At 43.1% G+C, this 22168-nt stretch overlaps 1 protein-coding gene across 7 annotated transcripts in view; it reads right to left on the bottom strand.

The window, feature by feature from the left end:
* caprin1b (cell cycle associated protein 1b) overlaps positions 1–22168 on the bottom strand; it is a 121355-nt gene that overhangs the window by 50517 nt on the left and 48670 nt on the right. For 5 of the 7 annotated variants that reach the window (XM_086008049.1, XM_086008050.1, XM_086008048.1 and 2 more), the window contains exons 6-11: positions 16566–16700; positions 14158–14210; positions 12428–12514; positions 11306–11470; positions 2127–2235; positions 1374–1435 (exon numbers count right to left, since the gene is read on the bottom strand). In XM_086008049.1, coding sequence (XP_085864175.1) covers positions 1374–1435; positions 2127–2235; positions 11306–11470; positions 12428–12514; positions 14158–14210; positions 16566–16700 — 611 coding nt within the window. The remainder of the gene's footprint in view (positions 1–1373; positions 1436–2126; positions 2236–11305; positions 11471–12427; positions 12515–14157; positions 14211–16565; positions 16701–22168) is intronic. The other 2 variants (XM_086008053.1, XM_086008055.1) reach the window with 1 other exon arrangement.

The following is a 22168-nucleotide window of genomic DNA, read 5'->3' as shown; positions in this document are numbered from 1 at the left end:
ATAATTGCTTTAAGGCTGCCCTTTGTATCAAGTACACAAGTGGAAATTTAACCCTCTGATGCCCCCAGAAATATTAAGTATTTCTGCAATATAATTGAATGCAACTTCTCACGAATGAATTCAAAGCCGTTAACAAATTTGCTGTTCATTATCCAACCTACAATGAAGTCTAAATTATTTCACCCTTCCCAAGTGGCATTCAGTTTAGCAGAGCAAAACTTCAGATATTTGGTAACTGAAGTTTGCTTTCTCATCCTCATGTTTGTCCAAGTTTTCACAATGTCATCTTCATTCTACCTTTATTAAAAGTGCACGAATCTGTGAATGTAATACTACAGTCCGGTCAACCACAATTCACAATTCAAATCGCTTTATTGGCATGATAAGTTACATCTTATGTTGCCAAAGCATCAAAATACATTTATGGTTGAGCACATAAACGCAGTTCTATTCATGTCCTTTCAACCAGATGCTAAATAGTGTAATCATAGCCAATAAGATCCCAGTCTCATCTATGTAGCATTGTTTGACTGGACAACCAATCACACAATTGAATTCAACTAAAAATAATTCTGTGCAGAACAGCCATCATTGCAGCACATACTCAATTATGCAACCATAAATATAAAGCAAAAAAAAAAAATTAATTCAGAAAAGCAATTGCCCTACCTGCCTGCCCCACTTTCAACATCCTGGACTTCAGATATACCCATCAATTTGTAACCATGCCCACCAGGCCAGCCGACTCCTTGCATACAGAGACTCCACATAATACACAGGGGTCTGGCTCCAATATAAAAGACTACCATCTCCGTGGCTGCAATTTATGCACAAAACAAGCGCTTCTTCATATAATTGAAGACCCTAGCATGCAAATGTCCACGGAGCTTCAAAGTAGTAGCATTACAGCCCAAAACATGGGGTGTGGAGGGGCTGCGAAGAGATGGGGAGAAAGAAGGCCAGCAATGCACCTTCTTGATGGGGACAGAAAAGAGAAGACGAGAGTGTGCACAAGATGGAAGGGTAGCAAAACAGACAGGGAGGGAGAGAGGCAGAGAGATAATTGATCTCAGCCAAGGATGAGTACAAGGGACTTACAAAGAGTAGAATGCAACACCCTGTAATAGGGAAAGGAAAATTATGCCGCAACCTTTCCCAGGAGCCAATATGACAGAAGGAAACAGAAGTGTCTACAGGTGAATTTTTCAAATTAAGATAAGGCAGTTGTTCCAACTATTATTTGCTCTCCCTTCCCATTTAAACACAAGAGTAATTTCTTCTTCCCTTGGTCACCTAAAGAAAGTACGTTAATGTATGTTTTCAAAAGTGGTACACTGCTACTTTAGGAGCCAGCCTATAAAAGGTTACAGTACCTGTGTAGCTTCTGATTGAACAGGAACTGCATTAGGCTGTCCATGTCTAGATTCACTGTGCACTAGAGAAAAGAGAGAATTACAACAAAAATGTTCACACAACCTACTGATCTGGAACACATGTGCACCAGAGCTCTGGTCTCTTAATTTAATCTGCAAGTAAAAGACATATGTTACCTAGAATGACTGAACTTAGTGATTTATTTATTTTGGTTTTTCAACATACTTTTGACGTAGCAACAAGTGTCAAGACGAAAGAACATAACCCAAGTGGGCAGCACGGTGGCATAGTGGTTAGCACTGTTGCCTCACAGCGCCAGGGACCCGGGTTCGAATCCAGCCTCGGGCGACTGTCTGTGTGGAGTTTGCACATTCTCCCCGTGTTTGCGTGGGTTTACTCCGGGTGCTCCGGTTTCCTCCCACAGTCCAAAGATGTGCAGGTTAGGTTGATTGGCTATGATAAATTGACCCTTAGTGTTAGGGGGATTAAATACATGGGGTTACGGGGATCGGGTGGGATATGTGTCGGTGCAGGCTCGATGGGCCGAAATGGCCTCTATCTGCACTGTGTGGTTTCTGTGATTTCTGTGAACTTATGTTACACAGTTTATATTCCAAGTAGTTAACCAAGTGTAATTACACATTATTCAATAGTCCCACAAAAGGGCTCAGCTAACCTGCAAGTCAGGTTCCCTTCAAATAAAGGAGTAATTTCTGACTCTGTCAAAAATCAATGCCCCTGCAATCACCTACCTTGTGTACAGACCATTTGCGGCATCTCCATGGATTGCACTGTATTCATGGGCTGTGCTGAAACAATAGCGGGGTCCATTGTTTGACTCTCAAACTCAAGCATGGATTCCTGGTTTTTTTTTGGGGGGGGGGGGGAAAAAAGAGAGAGAAAGAGGAGAAAATACAAGCATATTCAAATACAACGTTTCTACAAAACACAGCTCAAAATCATTTAAACCTAATTTACATAGTCAACAGGCTTTTACAGACGCCTTAAAATGTAAGACAGCTGGTCCTTTTCCTACAGATTTATCAGCCGTGGGATCTGTACAAGATGGACGGGTTGCTTCAGTCAAAAGCTACACAAGTACTGTAACCTTCCTTATAGGCGGAGTCTTAAAGTAGCAGTGTACCACTTTTGAAAACATACATTAGCTGACTTGCTTTAAGCGTAGGAATGCAGTCGTAATTGGGGGTCGATAGTCAGGGGACCAGAGAGGCAATTCTGCTGCCGCTGACATGAGTCCCGTATGGTATGTTGCCTCCCTGGTGCCAGGGTAAGGGACATCATGGAGCAGATGCAGAGCATTCTGAAGGGGGGGGGGTAAAGAAAAGAACCAGAAGTCATGGTCCTTGTCGGAACAAACGACATAGGGAGGAGGAGGATTGAGGTCCTGCAATCAGGGTTTAAGGAGCTAGGAAGGAAGTTAAAAAGCAAGAGCTCAAAAGATAATAATCTCTGGATTATTCTCAGTGACACGAGGTAATGAGAGAGAAGAAATAGCAGGATATGGCAGGTTAATGCGCAGGTAGAGGCATGGTGCAGGAGGGAGGGCTTCAGATTCCTGGGACATTTGGACCAGTTCTGTGCCAGGAGGCACCTATTCAAGATGGACGGGTTACACCTGAACAGACCTGGGACCAATATCCTCAAGGGCAGGTTAACTAGTGCTTTGGGGGAGGGTTTAAACAAATTCGGCAGGGGGTTGGGCACCAAGATGTAGCATTAAAAAGAAGAAACAAGGTGCAGAGGACTGGAAGAGACAGTTAAGAGTTAGCAATAATACAGAATTAGGTGGGATAATAGAAAATACAAGCGGTCTAAGTCAGGTTTGGAGTGCATGTGTATAAATGCACGAAGTGCGTGCGGTTAATAAGGTTGGTGAGCTGCAGGGGCAAATAGCCACGTGGGAATATGATGTAGTGGTGATAACGGGAGACCTGGCTCAAAAATATGTTTAATATTCCTGGGTACAAGGTATTCAGGAAAGATAGGGAAGGGAGAAAAAGGACAGGTAGTAATTTTGATCAGGAAAATATTACAATACTAGAAAGAGAATATAAAAAAGAGGTCAAAGACAGAATCTATTTGTTTGGAGTTAAGAAACAATAGAGGAGCTATTACACTACCTGGTCCATTTTATAGGTCACCAAATAGGGGTAAGGAGAGAGAGCAGCAGATTTGCAGGGAAATTACTGAGGTGCATGAACTACATAGTAGTGATAATGGGAGGCTTTAACTACCCCAGTATTGAATGGGGCAGTGATTGTGTTAAGGGCAGATAGGGGAAGGAATTTCTGAAGTATGTTCAGGAGAACTTTCTGGATCAGTATGTTTCCTACCCAACAAAGGAGGAGGCATTGCGGCATCTAGTCCTGGGGAATAAAGTGGGCCAGGTAGAGAATGTCACAGTGGGGGAGCATCTTGGGAAGAGTGATCATAGTATCATAATGTTTAGATTAGTTATGGAGAAGGACAAGGAGCAATCTAGAATAAAAATACTTAACTAGAGGGCGGCTAATTTCAGCACATTGAGGAGGGATCTGTCCCGGGTAAATTGGAGTCAAAGACTGGCAGGCAGAAATGTAACGGGGCAATGGGTGGCCTTTAGAGAGGAGATGGTTCGGGTACAGTCTAGGTACAGTCCCACACAAGGGGGAAAGGGAGGGCAACCAAAGTCAGAGCTCCCTGGATTACGAAGGAGTTAAGGGAGTAGGATGATGCAGAAAAAGGGGGCATATGACAGATGTCAGCTTGATAATACAAGGGAGAATCAGGTTAAATATAAAAAGTACAAAGGAGAAGTGAAAAAGGAAATAATATGTCTTCTTTAGACAATAATATTAACAGTAAAAGGGTTGTCAGAGGTGCAGTGGAGCCGACTAAGGACCAAAATGGAGATCTATTGGTGGAGGCAGAAAGCATGGCTGAGGTAATAAACAAGTACTTTGCATTCATGTTTACCAAAGAAGAGGACTTTGCCAAAGCTACGGTAACCGAGAAAGTTGTCAGGATACTGGATGAGATAAAAATAAAGAGGTACTATAAAGGCTGGCAGAACTTAAAGGGATAAGTCACCCAGTCCAGATGGGATGCATCCTTAGTTGCGGAGGGAAGTGTGGGCAGAAATTGTAGAGGTGCTGGCCACAATCTTTCAATCCTTCTTAGATATAGGAGTGGTGCAAGAAGACTGGAGGATTGCAAATGTTACACCCATGTTCAAAAGAGGAGAGAAGGATAAATCTGGCGATTACAGGCCAGTCAGTTTAACATTGGTGGTGGGGAAGCTTTCAGAAACAATAATCCGGGAGAAAATTAACAGCCACTTGGACAAGGATGGACTAATAAAGGACAGCCAGCATGGATGTGTTACGGGCAAATCATGTTTGACTAACTTGATTTGAGTTTTTGATGAGATAACAGAGGGTGGATGAGCAGTGCAGTTGATGTTGTGTAGATGGACTTTCAAAGGGCATTTGATAAAGTACCACATATTAGGCTTGTTAGCAAAATTGAGGCCCATGGGATAAAAGGGGGCAGTAGCAGCATTGATACAAAAATTGGCTAAGGGATAGAAAACAGAGTGTTGTGGCGAATGGCTGTTTTTCAGACTGGAGGGAAGTATACAGTGGTGTTTCCCAGGGTTCAGTACAAGGACCACTGCTGTTTTTAATGTACATTAATGACTTGGATTTAAGGGTACAGGGCACAATTTTGAAATGTGCAAAGACAACGAAACTTGAAACTGTAATAACAGTGAGGAATATAGTAATATCAAGAAACAGCTGAGCGCACTGGATACAGCAAAGGCTATGTGCCCTGACAACATCCCAGTTGTTGTGCTGAAGACTTGTGCTCCAGAACTAGCTGCACCTCCAGCCAAGCTGTTCCAGTACAGCTATAACACTGGTATCTAGACAAGAGCAGGTCAGAGGCTGGGTATTCTGCGGCGAGCGTCTCACCTCCCAACTCCCCAAAGCCTTTCCACCATCTACAAGGCACAGGTCAGGAGTGTGATGGAATACTCTCCACTTGCCTGGATGAGTGCCGCTCCAACAACACTCAAGAAGCTCAACACCCTCCAGGACAAGCAGCCCGCTTGATTGGCACCCCATCCACCACCTTAAACATTCACTCCCTCCACCACCCGCGACTGCAGTGTGTACCATCTACACGATGCACTGCAGCAACTCGCCAAGACTTCTTCAGCAGTACCTCCCAAGCCCACGACCTCTACCACCTAGGACAAGGGCAGCAGGCACATGGGAACACCACCACTTCCAAGTTCCCCTCCAAGTCACACACCATCCTGGCTTGGAAATATATCCCCGTTCCTTCAGTCGCTGGGTCAAAATCCTGGAACGCCCTCCCTAACAGCACCGTGGGAGTACCTTCACCACACTGACTGCAGCGGTTCAAGGCGGTGGCTCACCACCACCTTGTGAAGGGCAACTAGGAATGGGCAATAAATGCTGGCCTTGCCAGCGATGCCCACATCCCATGAACGAATAAAAAAGACTTCAAGAGGACAGGCTGGTGAAATGGGCGGACACAGGTGAAAATCAATGCAGAAAAGTGTGAGGTGATGCATTTTGGTAGGAGGAATGAGGAGAGGCAATACAAGCTAAATGGTACAATTTTAAAGGGGGCGTTTGTGCACAAATCTTTGACAGCGACAGGACAGGTTAACAGAGCAGTTAATAAAGCATGTGGGATCCTGGATTTAGAATGCACTTCCTGATAGGGTGGCAGAAGCAGATCCAATAGGATCTATCAAAAAAACTAGATAAATATTTGAAGGAGAAAATATTGCAGGGATATAGGGAAAGAGCCAGGGCGGGGGGGGGGGGGGGGCTGGGGGAAAGAGTGTGACTAACTGAATTACTCTTAGAAAAAGCCGGTGCAGACCAATGTTCCCTGTAATTTTTTTTCACGCCACGCGGCCCCTTTAAGGGGCTGCGCGGGATACCTGGAGCGTTGCGCAACTGCGCAGCTTATGGAGAACATTGGCGCAGGCTCAATGGGCCAACTGGCCTCCTTCTATGCTGTACTTTCTATGATTCTAGGCGATCTTTAAATCTGCGGTCATCTTTTTACATCATCATGCTTTGAACTCAACTAGATGACATGATACACACACACTGCTTGGGGTAACTGCTTGGAATTTTCCTTCCCTGCCTAAATTGCGTAGAATGGGCCTATGTTCTGTGGAGTTTAGAAGAATGAGGGGTGATCTCATTGAAGCGTATAACATTTTTTAGAATGCTGGACAGAATAGATGCTGTTTCCTCTAGCTGGAGGGTCTAGATCTAGGGGGAGTAGTCTCAGGGTAAGGGGTTAGCCATTTAGGACTGAGATGAAGAAAACATTTTCCACTCAGAGGGTTGTGAATCTTTTGAAATCTCTATCCCAGGGGGCTGTGGATGCTCAGTCGTTGAGTGTATTCAAGACTGAGATTGACAGATTTTTGGGCACTATGGGAATTAAGGGATATGGCGTAGGGCTGGAAAGTGGAGTTGAGGCAGAAGATCAGCCTGGAATTTATTGAATGGCGGAGAAGGCTCGAGGAGCTGTATGCCCTATTCCTGGCTCCTATCACTTGCGTTCTTACAAGTGCCTGGTCTCCACTCTGCACATCCCTGTGAAAGTACAGGTAACATACTTCATGAAGAATCTCAGCTGTAAATCCACATTTAACAAATCGGTAACACAGTATTTTGGCTCTAACGCAAAACAATGCAGTACTCCCCTCAGTACAGCATTGAGGTGTCAGTCTGGACATGCTCAAGTCTCTGGAGTCGGGGTTGACCCAATGACCATCTGACTCAGAGGTGAGAGTTCTACCACTGAGTAAAATAGTCATAGAATTTACAGTAATGGCAACTGTTAATAAGCATGAGAAAGCGGGCTAAAGAACAAATTGTGTCCTTCCCTTATTATTGCAAACTTTGTGAAGAGAAAACTAAAAGCTAATAGTTGCTAGTAGCGTGCAAATATTGGTTACAGTATTAAGGAGGAAGCATCAATTTCAGCTACGAAGGATTTGTGAAGCTGTATTTTAATATTGACCAAAAAATTGATTTGTTTTCTGAATGGAATTGCTTACTTCCTTCAATAAGCAGCAACCTGGCAAAACTCATTATAAATGTTAAATGTAGCAAATAACACGATTAAACCATAGTGATCTGTATCTAGAAAATGCACGAAATGATGGATATTCAGATAGTAAGAGAAGTTGGTGGGTTTGCACTGAAAACCAAAATAAAACAAATATCTATCATGGACTTGGAATAACCCATTTTCCTTCTCCTAAAGGCAGTGATCGATGCTGGGGTACACTTTTGTGCTTAGTAGTGGCATTCCAGGATCTTACTGAATTGGCTAATGTTCACATACGAGTCTGGGCACTGAGCATCAGCAGGTTATTTGACTCTAGGAGCCATCACAGCCAAACCCAATCCCTCCTCAACCGAACATCCATACACGAGTACTTCAAACATCAGCCTAGTTGATTTTCTCCCTCCACATTCTAGGGACAGCTAGTCCAAATGTGGTATCCCAGCTGCGACACTAGCCAATTTGAGTTGAAACTCAGGCCAGAATTGAGCCTGCAACCTCCTTAGTCTGTGCAGCTCAGTATACCAGAGAATGCACATCCCACTGAATTAACAGAGAGGGTTGATGAGGGTAGTGTGGTTCAATGTTGTGTATATTGACTTCCAAAAGTACCACGATAGACTGTAAGCAAAATTAAAGCCCATGGGATTAAAGGGACAGTGGCAGCATGAATACTAAATTGGCAATGGGACAGAAAGCAGACAGTAGTAGTGAACGATTGTTTTTCAGACTAGAGGGAAGTATACAGTGGTGCTCCCCAGCAATCATATTCATAGAAACCTATAGCACAGGAGGCCGCCATTCGTGCCTATGCTGGCTCTCTGCAAGAACAGTCGTACATAGTCCCATATCCCCGCTTTTTGCCCGTAACCCTGTTAAGTTCCTCATCTCAAGTACCTGCCCAAATCCCTTTTAAAATTATTAGGACAATTTTTCTTGTTGATATATATTAATGACCTGGACATGGGTAAACAGGGCATAACGTCAAAGTTTGCAGATGACACGAAACTCAGAAATGAAGTAAACAATGAGGAGGATACTAACAAACTCCAGGAGGACAGAGACAGACTGGACAAATGGGCATACATAGCAGATGAAATTTAACGGAGAAGTGTGAAGTGATACATTTGGTAGGAAGAATGAGGAGAATCAATATAAACTAAATGGTACAATTTTAATGGAGATGGGGGGATGCAGGAACAGAGAGACCTGGGTACATGTGACGGTGGCAGGACATGTTGAGACAGTCGTTAAAAAAGCATACAGGATCCTTGGTTTTATTAATAGAGGCGTAGAGTACAACAGTAAGGAAGTTATGCTAAACCTTTATAAAACACTGTTTAGGCCTCAGGTAGAGTATTGTGTTCAATTCTGGGCACATTTTAGGAAGGATGTCAAGGCCTTGGCAAGGGTGCAGAAGAGATTTACTAGAATGGTACCAGGAATGAGGGACTTCAGTTATGTGGAGACTGGAGAAGCTGGGGTTATTTTCCTTAGACCAGAGGTGGTTAAGGGGAGATTTGATAGGTGTTTAAAATCATGAATGGTTTTGTCAAGAGTAAATAAGGAGAACCTTTTTCCAGTGACAGAAGGGTTGGTAACCAGAGGGCACAGATTTCAGGTGATAGGTAGAAGAACTAGAGGCGACATAAGTGAAAACATTTTACGCAGCGAGGTGTTGTGATCTGGAATATATTGTCTGAAAGGGCGGTGGAAGCAGATTCAATAGCATCTTTCAAAAGGGAATTAGATAAATCCTTGAAGTGGAAAAAATTGCAGGGCTATGGGGAAAGAGCAGGGGAGTGGGTGCAAAAGACAAGGCTGAAGCGTTTGCAACCATCTTCAGCCAGAAGTGCCGAGTGGATGATCCATATCGGCCTACTCCTGAGGTCCCTACCACCACAGAAGCCAGTCTTCAGCCAATTCGATTCACTCCACATGATATCAAGAAATGGCTGAGCGCACCAGATACAGCAAAGGCTATGGTCCCAGACAACATCCCGGCTATCGTGAAGACGTGTGCTCCAGAACTAGCCGCGCTCTAGCCAAGCTGTTGCAGTACAACTACAACACTGGCATCTATCCGACAATGTGGGAAAACTGCCCAGGTATGTCCTGTCCACAAAAAACAGGACAAATCCAATCCAGCCAATTACTGCCCCATCAGTCTACTCTCAATCATCAGCAAAGTGATGGGAGGTGTTGTCGACAGTGCTATCAAGAAGCACTTGGTCACCAATAACCTGCTCACTGAATCCCAATTTGGGTTCCACCAATACCACTCGGCTCCAGACCTCATTACAGCCTTGGTCCAAACATGGACAAAGGAGCTGAATTCCAGAGGTGAGGCAAGAGTGACTGCCCGTGACATCAAGGCAGCATTTGACCAAGTGTGGCAGGAAGGATCACTAGTAAAACTGAAGTCAATGGGAATCCGGGGGGGGGGGTGGAAGTCTCCACTGGCTGGAGTCATATCTAGCACAAAGCAAGGTGGTTGTGGTGGTTGGAGATCCATCATCACAGCCCCAGGACATCACTGCAGGAGCTCCCCAGGGCAGTGTCCTAGGCCCGACCATCTTCAGCTGCTTCAGCAATAACCTTCCCTCCATCATAAGGTCAGAAGTGGGGATGTTCGCTGATGACTGCAGTGTTCAGTGCCATTCACAACTCCTCAGATAATGAAGCAATCCATGCCCGCATGCAGCAAGACCTGGTCGACATTCAGGCTTGGGTTGATTAAGTGGCAGGTAGCATTCGCGCCACATAAGTGCTAGGCAATGACTATCTCCAACAAACGAGCGTCTAACCACCGCCCCTTGACATTCAACGGCATTACCGTCGCCGAATCCCTCACCGTCAATATCCTGGTGGTCACCATTGACCAGAAACTTAACTGGACCAACCAGAGCAGGTCAGAGGCTAGGTATTCTGCGGCGAATGTCTCACCTCCTGACTCCCCAAAGCCTTCCCACCATGTATAAAACACAAATCAGGAGTGTGATGGAATATTCTCCACTTGCCTGGACAAGTGCAGCTCCAACAACACTCAAGAAGCTCGACACCATCCAAGACAAAGCAGCCCGCTTGATCGGCACCCCATCCACCAGCTGAAACATTCACTCCCTCCACCACTGGCGTACCGTGACTGCAGTGTGTACCATCTGCAAGATGCACTGCAGCAACTCGCCAAGGCTTCCTCGGTAGCACCTCCCAAACCTGCGACCTCTACCACTTAGAAGGACAAGGGCAGCAGGTGCATGGGAACACCACCACCTCAAAGTTCCCCTCCAAGTCACACACCATCCTGACTTGGAAGTATATCGCCATTCCTTCATCGTCGCTGGGTCAAAATCCTGGAACTCCCTCCCTAACAGCACGGTGGGAGTATCTTCACCACATGGACTGCAGCGGTTCAAGAACTCAGCTCACCACCAACCACCTTTTTATGGGCAACTAGGGATGAGCAATAAATACTGGCCTTGCCAGCGACACCCACATCCCATGAACGAATTTTTAAAAAATTGGATAAGCCCTACGAAAGAGCCTAGGCCGATTGGCCTCCTTCTGTGCTGTATCATTCTATGATTCGGTTACAGCTTCAAGAGGTATGGCCCCAGTGTCAAAGGGAGAAAAACCAAGGCAAATAGTCCAGCTGTGACTAACAAATTTGCATTGATGCAGACAGCAGCCAGCTGCTTCTCGAACAAGATGGAATTTAAAGGTGCTAAATTGAGAGAGTTTTACCCAAACATTGCATTTTAGCCTTTGGAATAGATTTAAAACCCAAAGAAATGTGGCTTACCTGTATAAAGTTGAAAGTTCCCTGCATTTGTGCCATAAGGTCTTGTACCCTCTGCCTTCTGACCAAAGGGTCTGAGGGAGCAACAGTGTTCAGTGCATGGTTTTCAGGTACTGTGGGTGGTTGCACCTGTTGCTGTTGTGGCTGTTGCTGCAGTGAATTTACAACCTACAAAACAGAAGGTGGCAATTAATAAAGGATCTACGCCATTCTACTTTTATCTATGACATCTCACCCCTGAACCAGACACACAAAGGTGAAACATCATTTTACAATGCCCCCAGAAGTCATCCTGGCCTTTTATCCAACCAAGCAAAAACATATGGATGATCCCCATTCTGTCTGACCACAGTTTGTTGATGATCAATTGTGAAGATGTTTCCACTGTAATACATCAGCATTAGTTTCACATACTTCAAAGCCTACTTGCAACATATTGCAATTATACATATGAGAGTCCCACTGGCTTTGCAGAAAATAGTTGGCAAATTGAGTGTCCTGTTCTCATTAAATCGAATACGGTTTTAGCTTCCCCGTTGGCCTCATGTAAAGCCACCACCTGGTACAGTAGTATGCCATGGAGAGGAGTAGGTCTTCAGATTCAATCCTACGCCGTGCTAATGGTCTCAGCTAATGGTAGCAGCTCTAGCACTAGAGTTAACCTCAGTATCCCTGTGCTAGAGAGGGGGGAAAAAAAGCAGTGAATCCCACTTCGGCTTGCTATTCAGTGACACCCGCAGAGGGGAGAACATTCCACAGGCTATAAAGCATTCCAAAGTCAAACAGCCTGCCACTCACCATCTAGACTCATGCACGAGTATGGACACTGAAAGCACCTGTGGAATTGTACCCCAAGAATCAGCAGCCTCAGGGGGAAAAAATGGCTAAGAACTTTTAAATCAACAAAAGCCAATTACTAGGTCATGGTCTTTTCAAAGACTGTATGAACTCATCTTGAACAAACATGCCATAAAATTTGCACCCAAATATGACCGTGGTGCAGGAAAAAACACTTCTATGTCACTACAGTTACAGTTACTTTCAGCCTTGCACTAGAAACTGAATGGATCAGAACTTACCAATTTCCCCTCCCTCCAAATGAAACCAGGTATATAAATTAGTTACCTCAACTGTTTCTGTGTTCCATTCATCAGCTTGCTCTTTCTGGTTGCTGCTGAATTGTGTCTCTGCAATGAACTGCCTATTCACAAACTGAAACAAACTGAATGTTAATTCACCATCACCAAGCTATCAGGGATAAATAATTCCTGGTGCAAAGTCATCAATTTTAGCCAGGATAATTTTGCTACCAACAGTAAAACTGTAAAATTACCTATTTTAAGTAATCGTTCTCATTCTTAAGGTGATTTTAAAGCTCCACATATAATTAGGATTCATTTCAACAAATCTGTGCTGCTATACTGGCTAACTGCTCTCCTTACACTACAAAGACTTTGTTTTGAACCACACCCATAGGTCTTTGGATGCAGGAGGGAAGAGAGATTTCACGCGACAACAAAAATGTAATCTAATCTAAGTACCACCAAGTCGGAGAAAGAATCAAGAGCTAGAAACGTTGTACATGGAGGCTCACCTACTGCATCCACATAGAGAAAGGGAATTACAAAAATAGTACAGAAACTGAGAATTTTAATGATCTGAATTCCCAAGCCAGCTTGAAGCACCCCAGCATTCCCAACACTGATCATGCCGAGTTGCCTGGTCAAAACAACAATTCTTAGAACTTTGCTCCATGTAGCTAGTTGCTATACAAATCACACATGCATATTGGGCTGCAAAAAGGAACAAATAGTATGAGCTGTAATTTTCTTGCAAATGAACATGTTCTACTACTCAACTCGTTTGTCTGTTTACTACTGAGCATTGCCTAGTTTGGCAACTACTCTTGGTTCTAAGAAACAAGCTAAACCTCTGCACAAAAGCACTTCCTTTCAAATGAAACAAACGCAGCAAATAAAACTTCAGTGTCGTAGTTTCCAAAAAGAAATGACCCAGCTACCTAATTTTCAATCAGAACGAACCTGATCCCAATTTGTTAAATACAGTTGCTCCTCACAAGCATATCTTTAGCACTTACTCAAGCACAGAATACACCCGCTGTATGCTACAACCTCGATGTAGGATTCCCAAGAGGGTGATTAAAGAGGGTACTGCAACTTTCAATAGCATGGTATGTGCATAGAGTCAAAGTTTCTCCAGAGCTAGTCAAAGGTCAATTAACCAGAATTTAGAGTGGAGCCTCTCTCCAACCAGTGAGTTCAAGGAAAGTCAAATATAATTTGCCATCCAGTGAGCTTCAAGACATAACTTTTTTTTAAAACCTCATTCTAAACCCATTAACATTCAGAAGTGACAGTGAATTACTCCTTTTTCAGAGGATCAGGCTTTTAGTCTTGCTTGTGGAATTGGCATCAGATCTTCACCTTAATTCTATGAGGTATTGATAAAACCTAGCAAACAGTATTGTGAAGCTGAAGGAGTGAAACTTTCTAATCTGCACAGATCAAACACTCCTGGCTGAAACTCAAGAGTCACCTTTCTCACTGATTGTTGTCATTTCCAACCAGCCTTTCTTTCAGCATAGGAGAGCTCAGGGAACAGCGCAGACCACTTGTGTATGTACTAGGTTTAATTTTCAGCAAGATACTGAACCAGAGCTTTAATGCATCTTAACTACAAAGTGAAAGAGATCAAGAGAAAATATGGCCACCTACAGCCTGTATACAGCTCACATATGATTAGAAAATAATGAAACATATGGAGTTTTAGGAGATAGCTTATCCCTTATTCACATTCCTGTAACATCTGGTAACTGGGAGCAGAATGCCGCTCACCTCTCTTGCCTCTACATCAGTTTGCTCCACATATTCTTCAACTGCTTCAGGTTCTGCAAAAGTATGGTTAAAATTATATATTTTTAAACCAAAACAGGACACTTGAAAAATAACCAAACATTCTATATGAAAGAAAATGCTTGCATTTATATAGCGCCTTTCACAACCTTGTAGCAAACCAAAGCGTTTTACAACCAATTAAGTGCTTTTGAAGTTTAGTCACTGCTGTAATGTAGGAAACAGGCAGCCAATTTGCGCACACAGCAAGGTTCCACAAACAGCAATGAGATAATGACCAGAGAATCTGTTTTAATGACGTTGGTTGAGGTTTAAATATTGGCCAGGACACCCGGGAGAACTCCCGTGCACTTCAAAATAGCACCATGTGATCTTTTACATCCACCCGAGGGCAGGTTTAACGTCTCAGCTAAAAGACAGTACAGCCCTCCCTCAGTACTACACAGGCGCATCGGCCTAGATTATGTGCTCAAGTCTCTGGAGTGGGATTTGAACCCATAACCTTCTGACTCAGAAGCAAATGTGCTACCAACTGAGCCACAGCTGAAAATTAGTCACTGCAAACATCTACCTGAAAAGATCCACTTACAATAACATAACACTCGAACCGAAGTTTAATCGTACAGTCCCCATCAGTGCTCCCTGTAATTAAACAGGTTGCGTGGCCCATTCAAAAATCCACATATGCGCAGTTTTTGTATTTAAAAGCCGGTGAGCCAGCTGCATGGGTCTGCCAGACGGGAACATTGGTCCCCACCACTTAAACCATCCATGTTTAAATCGGAAAAGCGCTAACCATTTTTTATTTTCATTATAGTCAATTACAAAGTTGCCGCCTACAGCATGTTAAGCGCACCATGTATTTCGGGCAGAAACAGCTCAATCGTTCACGCCGCGTTACGGTGCAATTCCCTACTCAGTGCCGATTGCAGAAGCAAACATGACTGGAAAGAGGAAAGCCATGCACCTCGGCACTAAAATTGATGAGCTGCCCAAAATAAGCCAGCACGACCTAGCACAGCACCCTCAGCCTTCCAAAATCTACCATCTTGGACTTGCTGAAACAGCGTGAAAAGTTGCACAATGAATGGCATCAGAATTCCAATCCAAAAAGAGAAAGGAAATGTGAGGGCAAGAATGGGGAAGTCGAGGAGGCACTTCTCTGCTGGTTTCAAAATGCATATGGGTGAGGTGCACTTATCAGTGGCCCCCTTGTAGCCCAAGCAGTTGGCAAGCCTGATTTATTCCCACAGAAGGTTGGCTTCAGAGATGGAAATCTCGCCACAACAGTGCACACTCAGGTGCTGCAGGTGCAGAGCTGTGGATAGAAAATGTGTTGCCCTGGCTCCTCAAAGGTTATGAAACCCAGGATTTGTTTTAACATATGTATTTAACTTTTTAGCAGGTATGGTTTAAATGCTACAGTCTTGTTCAATAATAATAGCACTACCCCTTTTAACTGTCCAACGAGTATAGTGGAAAATTGTGTTGGCTGTAAGCGATGGGGATTATACTGATGTATTGCAAGACATACCATCTCATAAGCTGCTTACTTACCATTAAAATCAGAGTTAATTTGAATATTTAAACTGAAGTCAGACTCACTCACCCATACAAATTAAAAGGATTATTTGCAGCCAAGTTTTTATTCATAAATGGAAATGAAAACAAAGGAAGACAGCAGCAATCGTTTTTGCTGGCATTAATACCTTTATTTCAGGTAAAGCACAATCCTCTTGAGCCTGCAACAGATAGTTATAAAAGGAAGACGTCCAGGTGTTTGTCTTCATGGGTCAGATAAGCACGTACTATGGAACCTTGGGGCCATACAAAGTTTAAATTTATCCTCCCATTTTGTTCCCAACTTGCTGATGCAAATAGATTTTGGTGTTCTGAAATTAGGGTTGTTCCACTAATGAAGCAACTCCACCAAAAACAGTTCTTCCAAGCCTCCAGATCAACAAAAACAGCAAATAAGCAATACAAGAATAAATGGGACTTCGCTGGGCTTCAAAATTTAGGTCTTGCGGGAGCCGCATTGCCCAAGGGTGACAGATAGATTGATCATCATTGTTAAAGTATATTTCCAAAGAGAGAAATGAATGAGGTGCACAGTAAGAATATTTATAAAAAGGTGTGAATTTGGGCAATTTATAAATCCACATGAATTAACATTTTACATTTGAATCAGTCAGGCTTGAACAAGCTTATGGTTGGAGGAGAGAAATATCAGTCAACCCAGGCACTCTGTTAGCGACCTACTATACAACAGTGTTTGTAGCCAACGTGAAGGAAAGCTTCTGCAAAGCAAAAAGCAGTAATACATTAAAATTCATACATTGAAACACAAATACCCTATTTAACTGAGAAAGACCATATTAGTTCTATACCTGGTTCTGGAGGCTGTTCTTCAACAGGTACAGGGGACGGTTCCTCTTCTTCACACACACCATTCTGGTGATTATGAATGCTGTCAAAGTAGCCACTCTGTAGGAGTCTGTTGACAATTGCCTTCAGGCTCTTGTCTGGAAATTAGAAATTACTTCAGTATTTGACTCTGCTGAAAGCAATTACTTATGTTGCTCATTTTTTGACATCATTTATCTTGCACACCTTAGGCCAAGGCACTACATCTACCATGAGAAATCAGACTATGTTCAGGAATTTTATACCATCTGATGTCTTAGTCCATGTGAACTTTATCCAATTTCACACTGCAGAAATTAGCATGGGCAGTGAAGCTTAAATTCATTCATATAAGAAATGCAATTTTATAACTGGCCTCATGTCAAATGACAAAATCCTGCCCCTTTTAGATCTGAATTACAGACCCAATTCCGAAGATTCAAGCCAAAGCAACATCCCATTTCCAAGAGGGAAAAGGTTCCAGTATGCCAAATTTAAAGCTGGGTACTTTTAGTGTGAACCAAATGCTCCAGTGGGAAATGTAGTACAGATAGCAAGATACACATATCACCAAAATGTTTCATCAAGTTCATGAGTGCCAGAGCTTCAGAAATTGAAAACATCCAATTTTCTAGAACAATTTATCTTCTAGAACTCAGCAGTAAGCCACTCCTACTGACTAGAATCAGAAGAGACTTATATGCAATAAGCACTGGGGCCAAGTTAAGCTTCACATGAGTGGACGAGACATCTTAAGGTGCATTACAAAAAAGTTCTATATATCACCAAAAGGTTTGACAAGAATACTAATGGTGACCACAACAACTATTGCACACTGTTGTCTTATATCACAATGTTGAGATATTTTAAAATTAATGGGCTACCAACTAACGATTTAAAATTACTTTTCATCCAATCAGCATTCACTGACATGTTATTCTACAAGAATTGCTTACTGTGCACTCACTGGTTTATTTATGCCTTGCCATTTCAAATGCCTTTGACAGGGTAGATCACTTTGAAACAAATTATACCTGCTTCCCATCAAACCAATGTTCATGACAATCCTGTTTCCTCAAATTATTCTTTCTGCTATATTTGATGGATCACTCTTAGACGCTTTATACTAATTCACAGGCTCCCCAGGACTGTCCCTTGTTCCACTTTGTACCCTTTTCATATAAATGACTTCCTCCACTCATTATTCATCTGTGTCTGTTTTTTTGTGATGATTCTAGTCTATATTCACCCATCTCCCTCAGACCACATGCCCTCTGCACATGATCTCAAGTGTCAGCTTAGCTCAGTTGGTAGCAACTGTGCTTCTGAATCAGAAGATTGTAGTCCAAGTCCCACTGGATTTGAAAACAATCTGGATGAACACTTCCAGTGCAATACCTGGACTTCTGCATCACCAAAAGTGCTGATTTTCACATGAGACCCTGAACTTCTGGTTAAGGTGAATATAAAAGATACTATTCAAGGAGGAATAGTGTGTTCTGGCCAACATACCTCCCTCAACCAACTCCCAACATAGAAGATAGAAGCAGGAGTAGGCCATTCGGCCCCTCGAGCCTGCTCCACCATTTAATGAGATCATGGCTGATCATCCAAATTCAGTACCCTGTCCCTGCTTTCTCCCCATATCCCTTGATCCCTTTAGCCTTAAGAAATATATCGAACTCCTTCTTGAATATATTTAATGATTTGGCCTCAACGGCCTTCTGTGGTAGAGAATTCCACAGGTTCACCACTCTCTGGGTGAAGAAATTCCTCATCTGTCCTAAATGGCTTACCCTTATCTTTAGACTGTGACCCCTGGTTCTGGACTCCCTCGCCATCGGGAACATCCTTCCTGCATCTAGTCTGTCTAGTCCTGTTAGAATTTTATAAGTTTCAATGAGATCCCCTCTCGTTCTTCTAAACTCCAGCGAGTATAAGCCCAATCAACCCAATCTCTCCTCATAAGTCATTCCTGCCATCCCAGGTATCATTCTGGTGAATCTTCGCTGCACTCCCTCCATGGCAAGAACATCCTTCCTCAGATAAGGCGACCAAAACTGCACACAATACTCAAGGTGTGGTCTCACCAAGGCCCTGTACAACTGCAGCAAGGCATCCTTGCTCCTGTACTGAAATCCTCTCGCTATGAAGGCCAACATACCATTTGCTTTCTTAACCGCCTGCTGCACCTGCATGCTTACCTTCAGCGACTGGTGCACAAGGTCTCGTTGCACTTCCCCTTCTCCCAATCTATTGCTGTTCAGATAATAATCTGCCTTCCTGTTTTTGCCACAAAAGTGGATAACCTCGCATTTATCCACATTATACTGCATCTGCCCAATCAACCAACCTGTCCAAAATCATACTGGAGTTTCTCTGCGTCCTCCTCACAGCACACATGCCCACCCAGCTTTGTGTTGTCTGCAAACTTGGAGATATTACATCTAGTTCCCTCGTCTAGATCATTAATATATATTGTGAATAGCTGAGATCCTAGCACCGATCCCGGCCGTACCCCACTAGTCACTGCCTGCCACTCGGAAACAGACCCATTTATTCCAACTCTTTGCTTCCTGTCTGCCAACCAGTTCTCTATCCGAGTCAGTACCTTACCCCCAAATCCCATGTGCTTTAACTTTGCGGGACCTTATCGAAAGCCTTCTGAAAGTCCAAATACATCACATCCACTGGTTCTCCCTTATCTATTCTACTAGTTACATCCTCAAAAAATTCCAGTAGATTAGTCGAGCATGATTTACCTTTTGTAAATCTATGTTGACTTTGTCCGATCCTGTCACTGTTTTCCAAGTGCTCTGCTATTACATCTTTTATAATGGACTGTAGCATTTTCCCCACTATCGATGTCCGGCTTACCGCTGAAAAATTCCCCGTTTTCTCTCTACCACCTTTTTTAAATAGTGGGGTTACAGTAGCTACCCTCCAATCCATGGGAACTGTTCCAGAATCTATAGAATGTTGGAAGATGACCAGCAATGCATCTACCATTTCCTTACAAATACAGATTAACTGGTCATTCATCTCATTTGCTGTTTGCAGTTTCTTGCTGTGCACAAATTAACTGTCACATAGAATCATAGAATAGTACAGCACAAAAGGCGGCAGTTCGGCCCATTGAGTCTGCGCTAGCTCTTTCGAAGAACAATCCAGTTAGTCTCACTCTTTCCCCATATCCTTGCACCTTTTTCTCATTCAAGTATTTATCCAATTCCCTTTTGACAGCTACTATTGAATCTGTTTCACCACCCTATCAGGCAGTGCATTCCAAATCCTAACCACTTGTGTAAAACATTTGTTCCTCATGTCGCCTCTGGTTCTTTGGCCAATCACCTTAAATCTGTGTCCTCTGGTTATCGACCCTTCAGCCATTGGAAACAGTTTCTCTTTATTTACTCTATCTAAACCCTTCATGATTTTAAACACCTCGATCAAATCTCCTCTTAGCCTTCTCTGCTCCAAGGAGAACAACCTTTGCTTCTCCAGTCTATCCATGTAACTATAACCCCTCATCCCTGGAACCATTCTAGTAAATCTCTTCTGTTCCCTCTCTAAAGCCTTCACATCCTTCCTAAAGTGTGGTGCCCAGAATTGGACACACTACTCCAGCTGGGGCTGAACCAACATTCCCACTAAGCTGCGCAGCCGCACGGCAGTCTAGAGGTCCCAAGCAGGCCTCAAAAAAAGCAATCAAGTTTGTCAGACACGACCTTCCCTTAACAAATCCGTGCTGACTATCCTTGATTAATCCGTGTCTTTCTAAATGAAGATTTATCCTGTCATTCAGAATTCTTTCCAATAATTTTCCCATCACCGAGCTTAGGCTGACTGGCCTGTAATTACTCGGTCTATCCTTTTCTCCCTTTTTAAACAAGGGTACCACATTAGCAGTCCTCCAGCACCACACCTGAAGCCAGAGAGGATTGGAAAATGATGGTCAGGGCCTCTGCTATTTCCTCTTTTGCTTCGCTTAACAGCCTGGGATACATTTCACCCGGGCCTGGGAATTTATCTACTTTTAAAGTTGCTAAACCCCTTAATACTTCCTCTCTCACTATGTTTATTTCATGTAATATTTCACACTCCTCCCCCCGATAGCAATGTCTGCTTCGCCCCTCTCCTTTGTGAAAACAAACACAAAGTATTCACTAAGAACCCTACTGACGTCTCCCGCCTCCACACACAGATTACCCTCATGATCTCTAATAGGCCCTACACTTTCTTTAGTTATCCTCTTACTCTTAATATATTTATAAAACATCTTTGGGTTTTCCTTGATTTCACTTGCGAAGAATGTTTCATGCTCTCTCTTTGATTTCCTAATATCCTTTTTAATTGCACCCCTGCACTTTCTGTACTCCTCTAAAGATTCTGGAGTATTGAGCCCTCGGTATCCGTCATACACCTCCCTTTTTTTCTTTATCTTGCCCTGTATATCCCTAGATATCCAGGGGGCTCTAGATTTGTTAGTCCCACCTTTTTTCTTTAAGGGCACATATTTGGTCTGAACCCTCCGGATCTCCTCCTTGAATGCCTCCCACTGCTCTGACACCAATTTACCTTCAAGTAGCTGTTTCCAGTCCACTATGGCTAAATCCCCTCTGAGCTTAGCAAAATTTGCTTTTCCCCAATTTAGAATTTTTATTCCTCGTCTATCCTTATCCTTTTCCATAGCTACCTTAAATCTGACTGAATTATGGTCACTAGCACCAAAATGCTCCCCCACTGATATGCCTTCTACCTGCCCAGCTTCATTCCCTAAAACCAAGTCCAGAACCACCCCATCACTTGTTGGGCTTGCTACATACTGGCTAAAAAAGTTCTCCTGGATGCATTTCAGGAATTCTGCACCCTCTATACCTTTCACACTAATTTATCCCAGTTAATATTGGGGTAGTTGAAATCCCCTACTATTACTTCCCTATAGTTTTTGCACTTCTCCGACATTTGTCTACATATTTGCTCTTCTATATCCCTATCACTATTTGGGGGTCTGTAGTACACTCCCAGCAGTGTGATCGTCCCTTTTTTGTTTTTCAATTCGACCCATATGACCTCGTTTGATGATCCCTCGATTTCCTCAGTGTAATAGTTGAATCTTTGCATCATAATGATTTCCATGCGGCAATAAAAATCATGTTTCTTTCAATTTAAAAGGTGCTTCCTTCCTGTCTCATAAGTCTAACCAACAGGTACTTCAGACGGCTCAGCCTCATCTATCAACATACTTGGCCTCCATCACCTCTCACTTTAAAAAAAGCTCGTATATCTCCTCCTGAAGCTGTCCAGGTTTCTTCTTTCATACTGAACTGGTCCTCAAAACAACTCCAAAACTTTAATACTGCTTCCATATTCTGAGAAGCTCTTAAAACACCTAGCCTCCAACTTCACATTTCCTCTTATTTCTCCCTATATCAATTTTATTATGGTCTGTGTGCTGTTCCTTTTAAAGTGAAAAAATGCTGTCCATACACCCTACATACTGTGCACTAAACTCAAAAGGTTATCACAGAAATGTCCTACTCCAGCTCATTCTTTTCCAAGACCTAAAGAATGTCACAATCATACA

Source organism: Somniosus microcephalus, chromosome 15 (genome assembly GCF_052327205.1).
Source record: "Somniosus microcephalus isolate GS21.2 chromosome 15, FLI_Smic_1.0, whole genome shotgun sequence".
In the NCBI taxonomy this organism is placed as follows: domain Eukaryota; kingdom Metazoa; phylum Chordata; class Chondrichthyes; order Squaliformes; family Somniosidae; genus Somniosus; species Somniosus microcephalus.
This window is presented reverse-complemented; position numbering and strand designations above follow the sequence as displayed.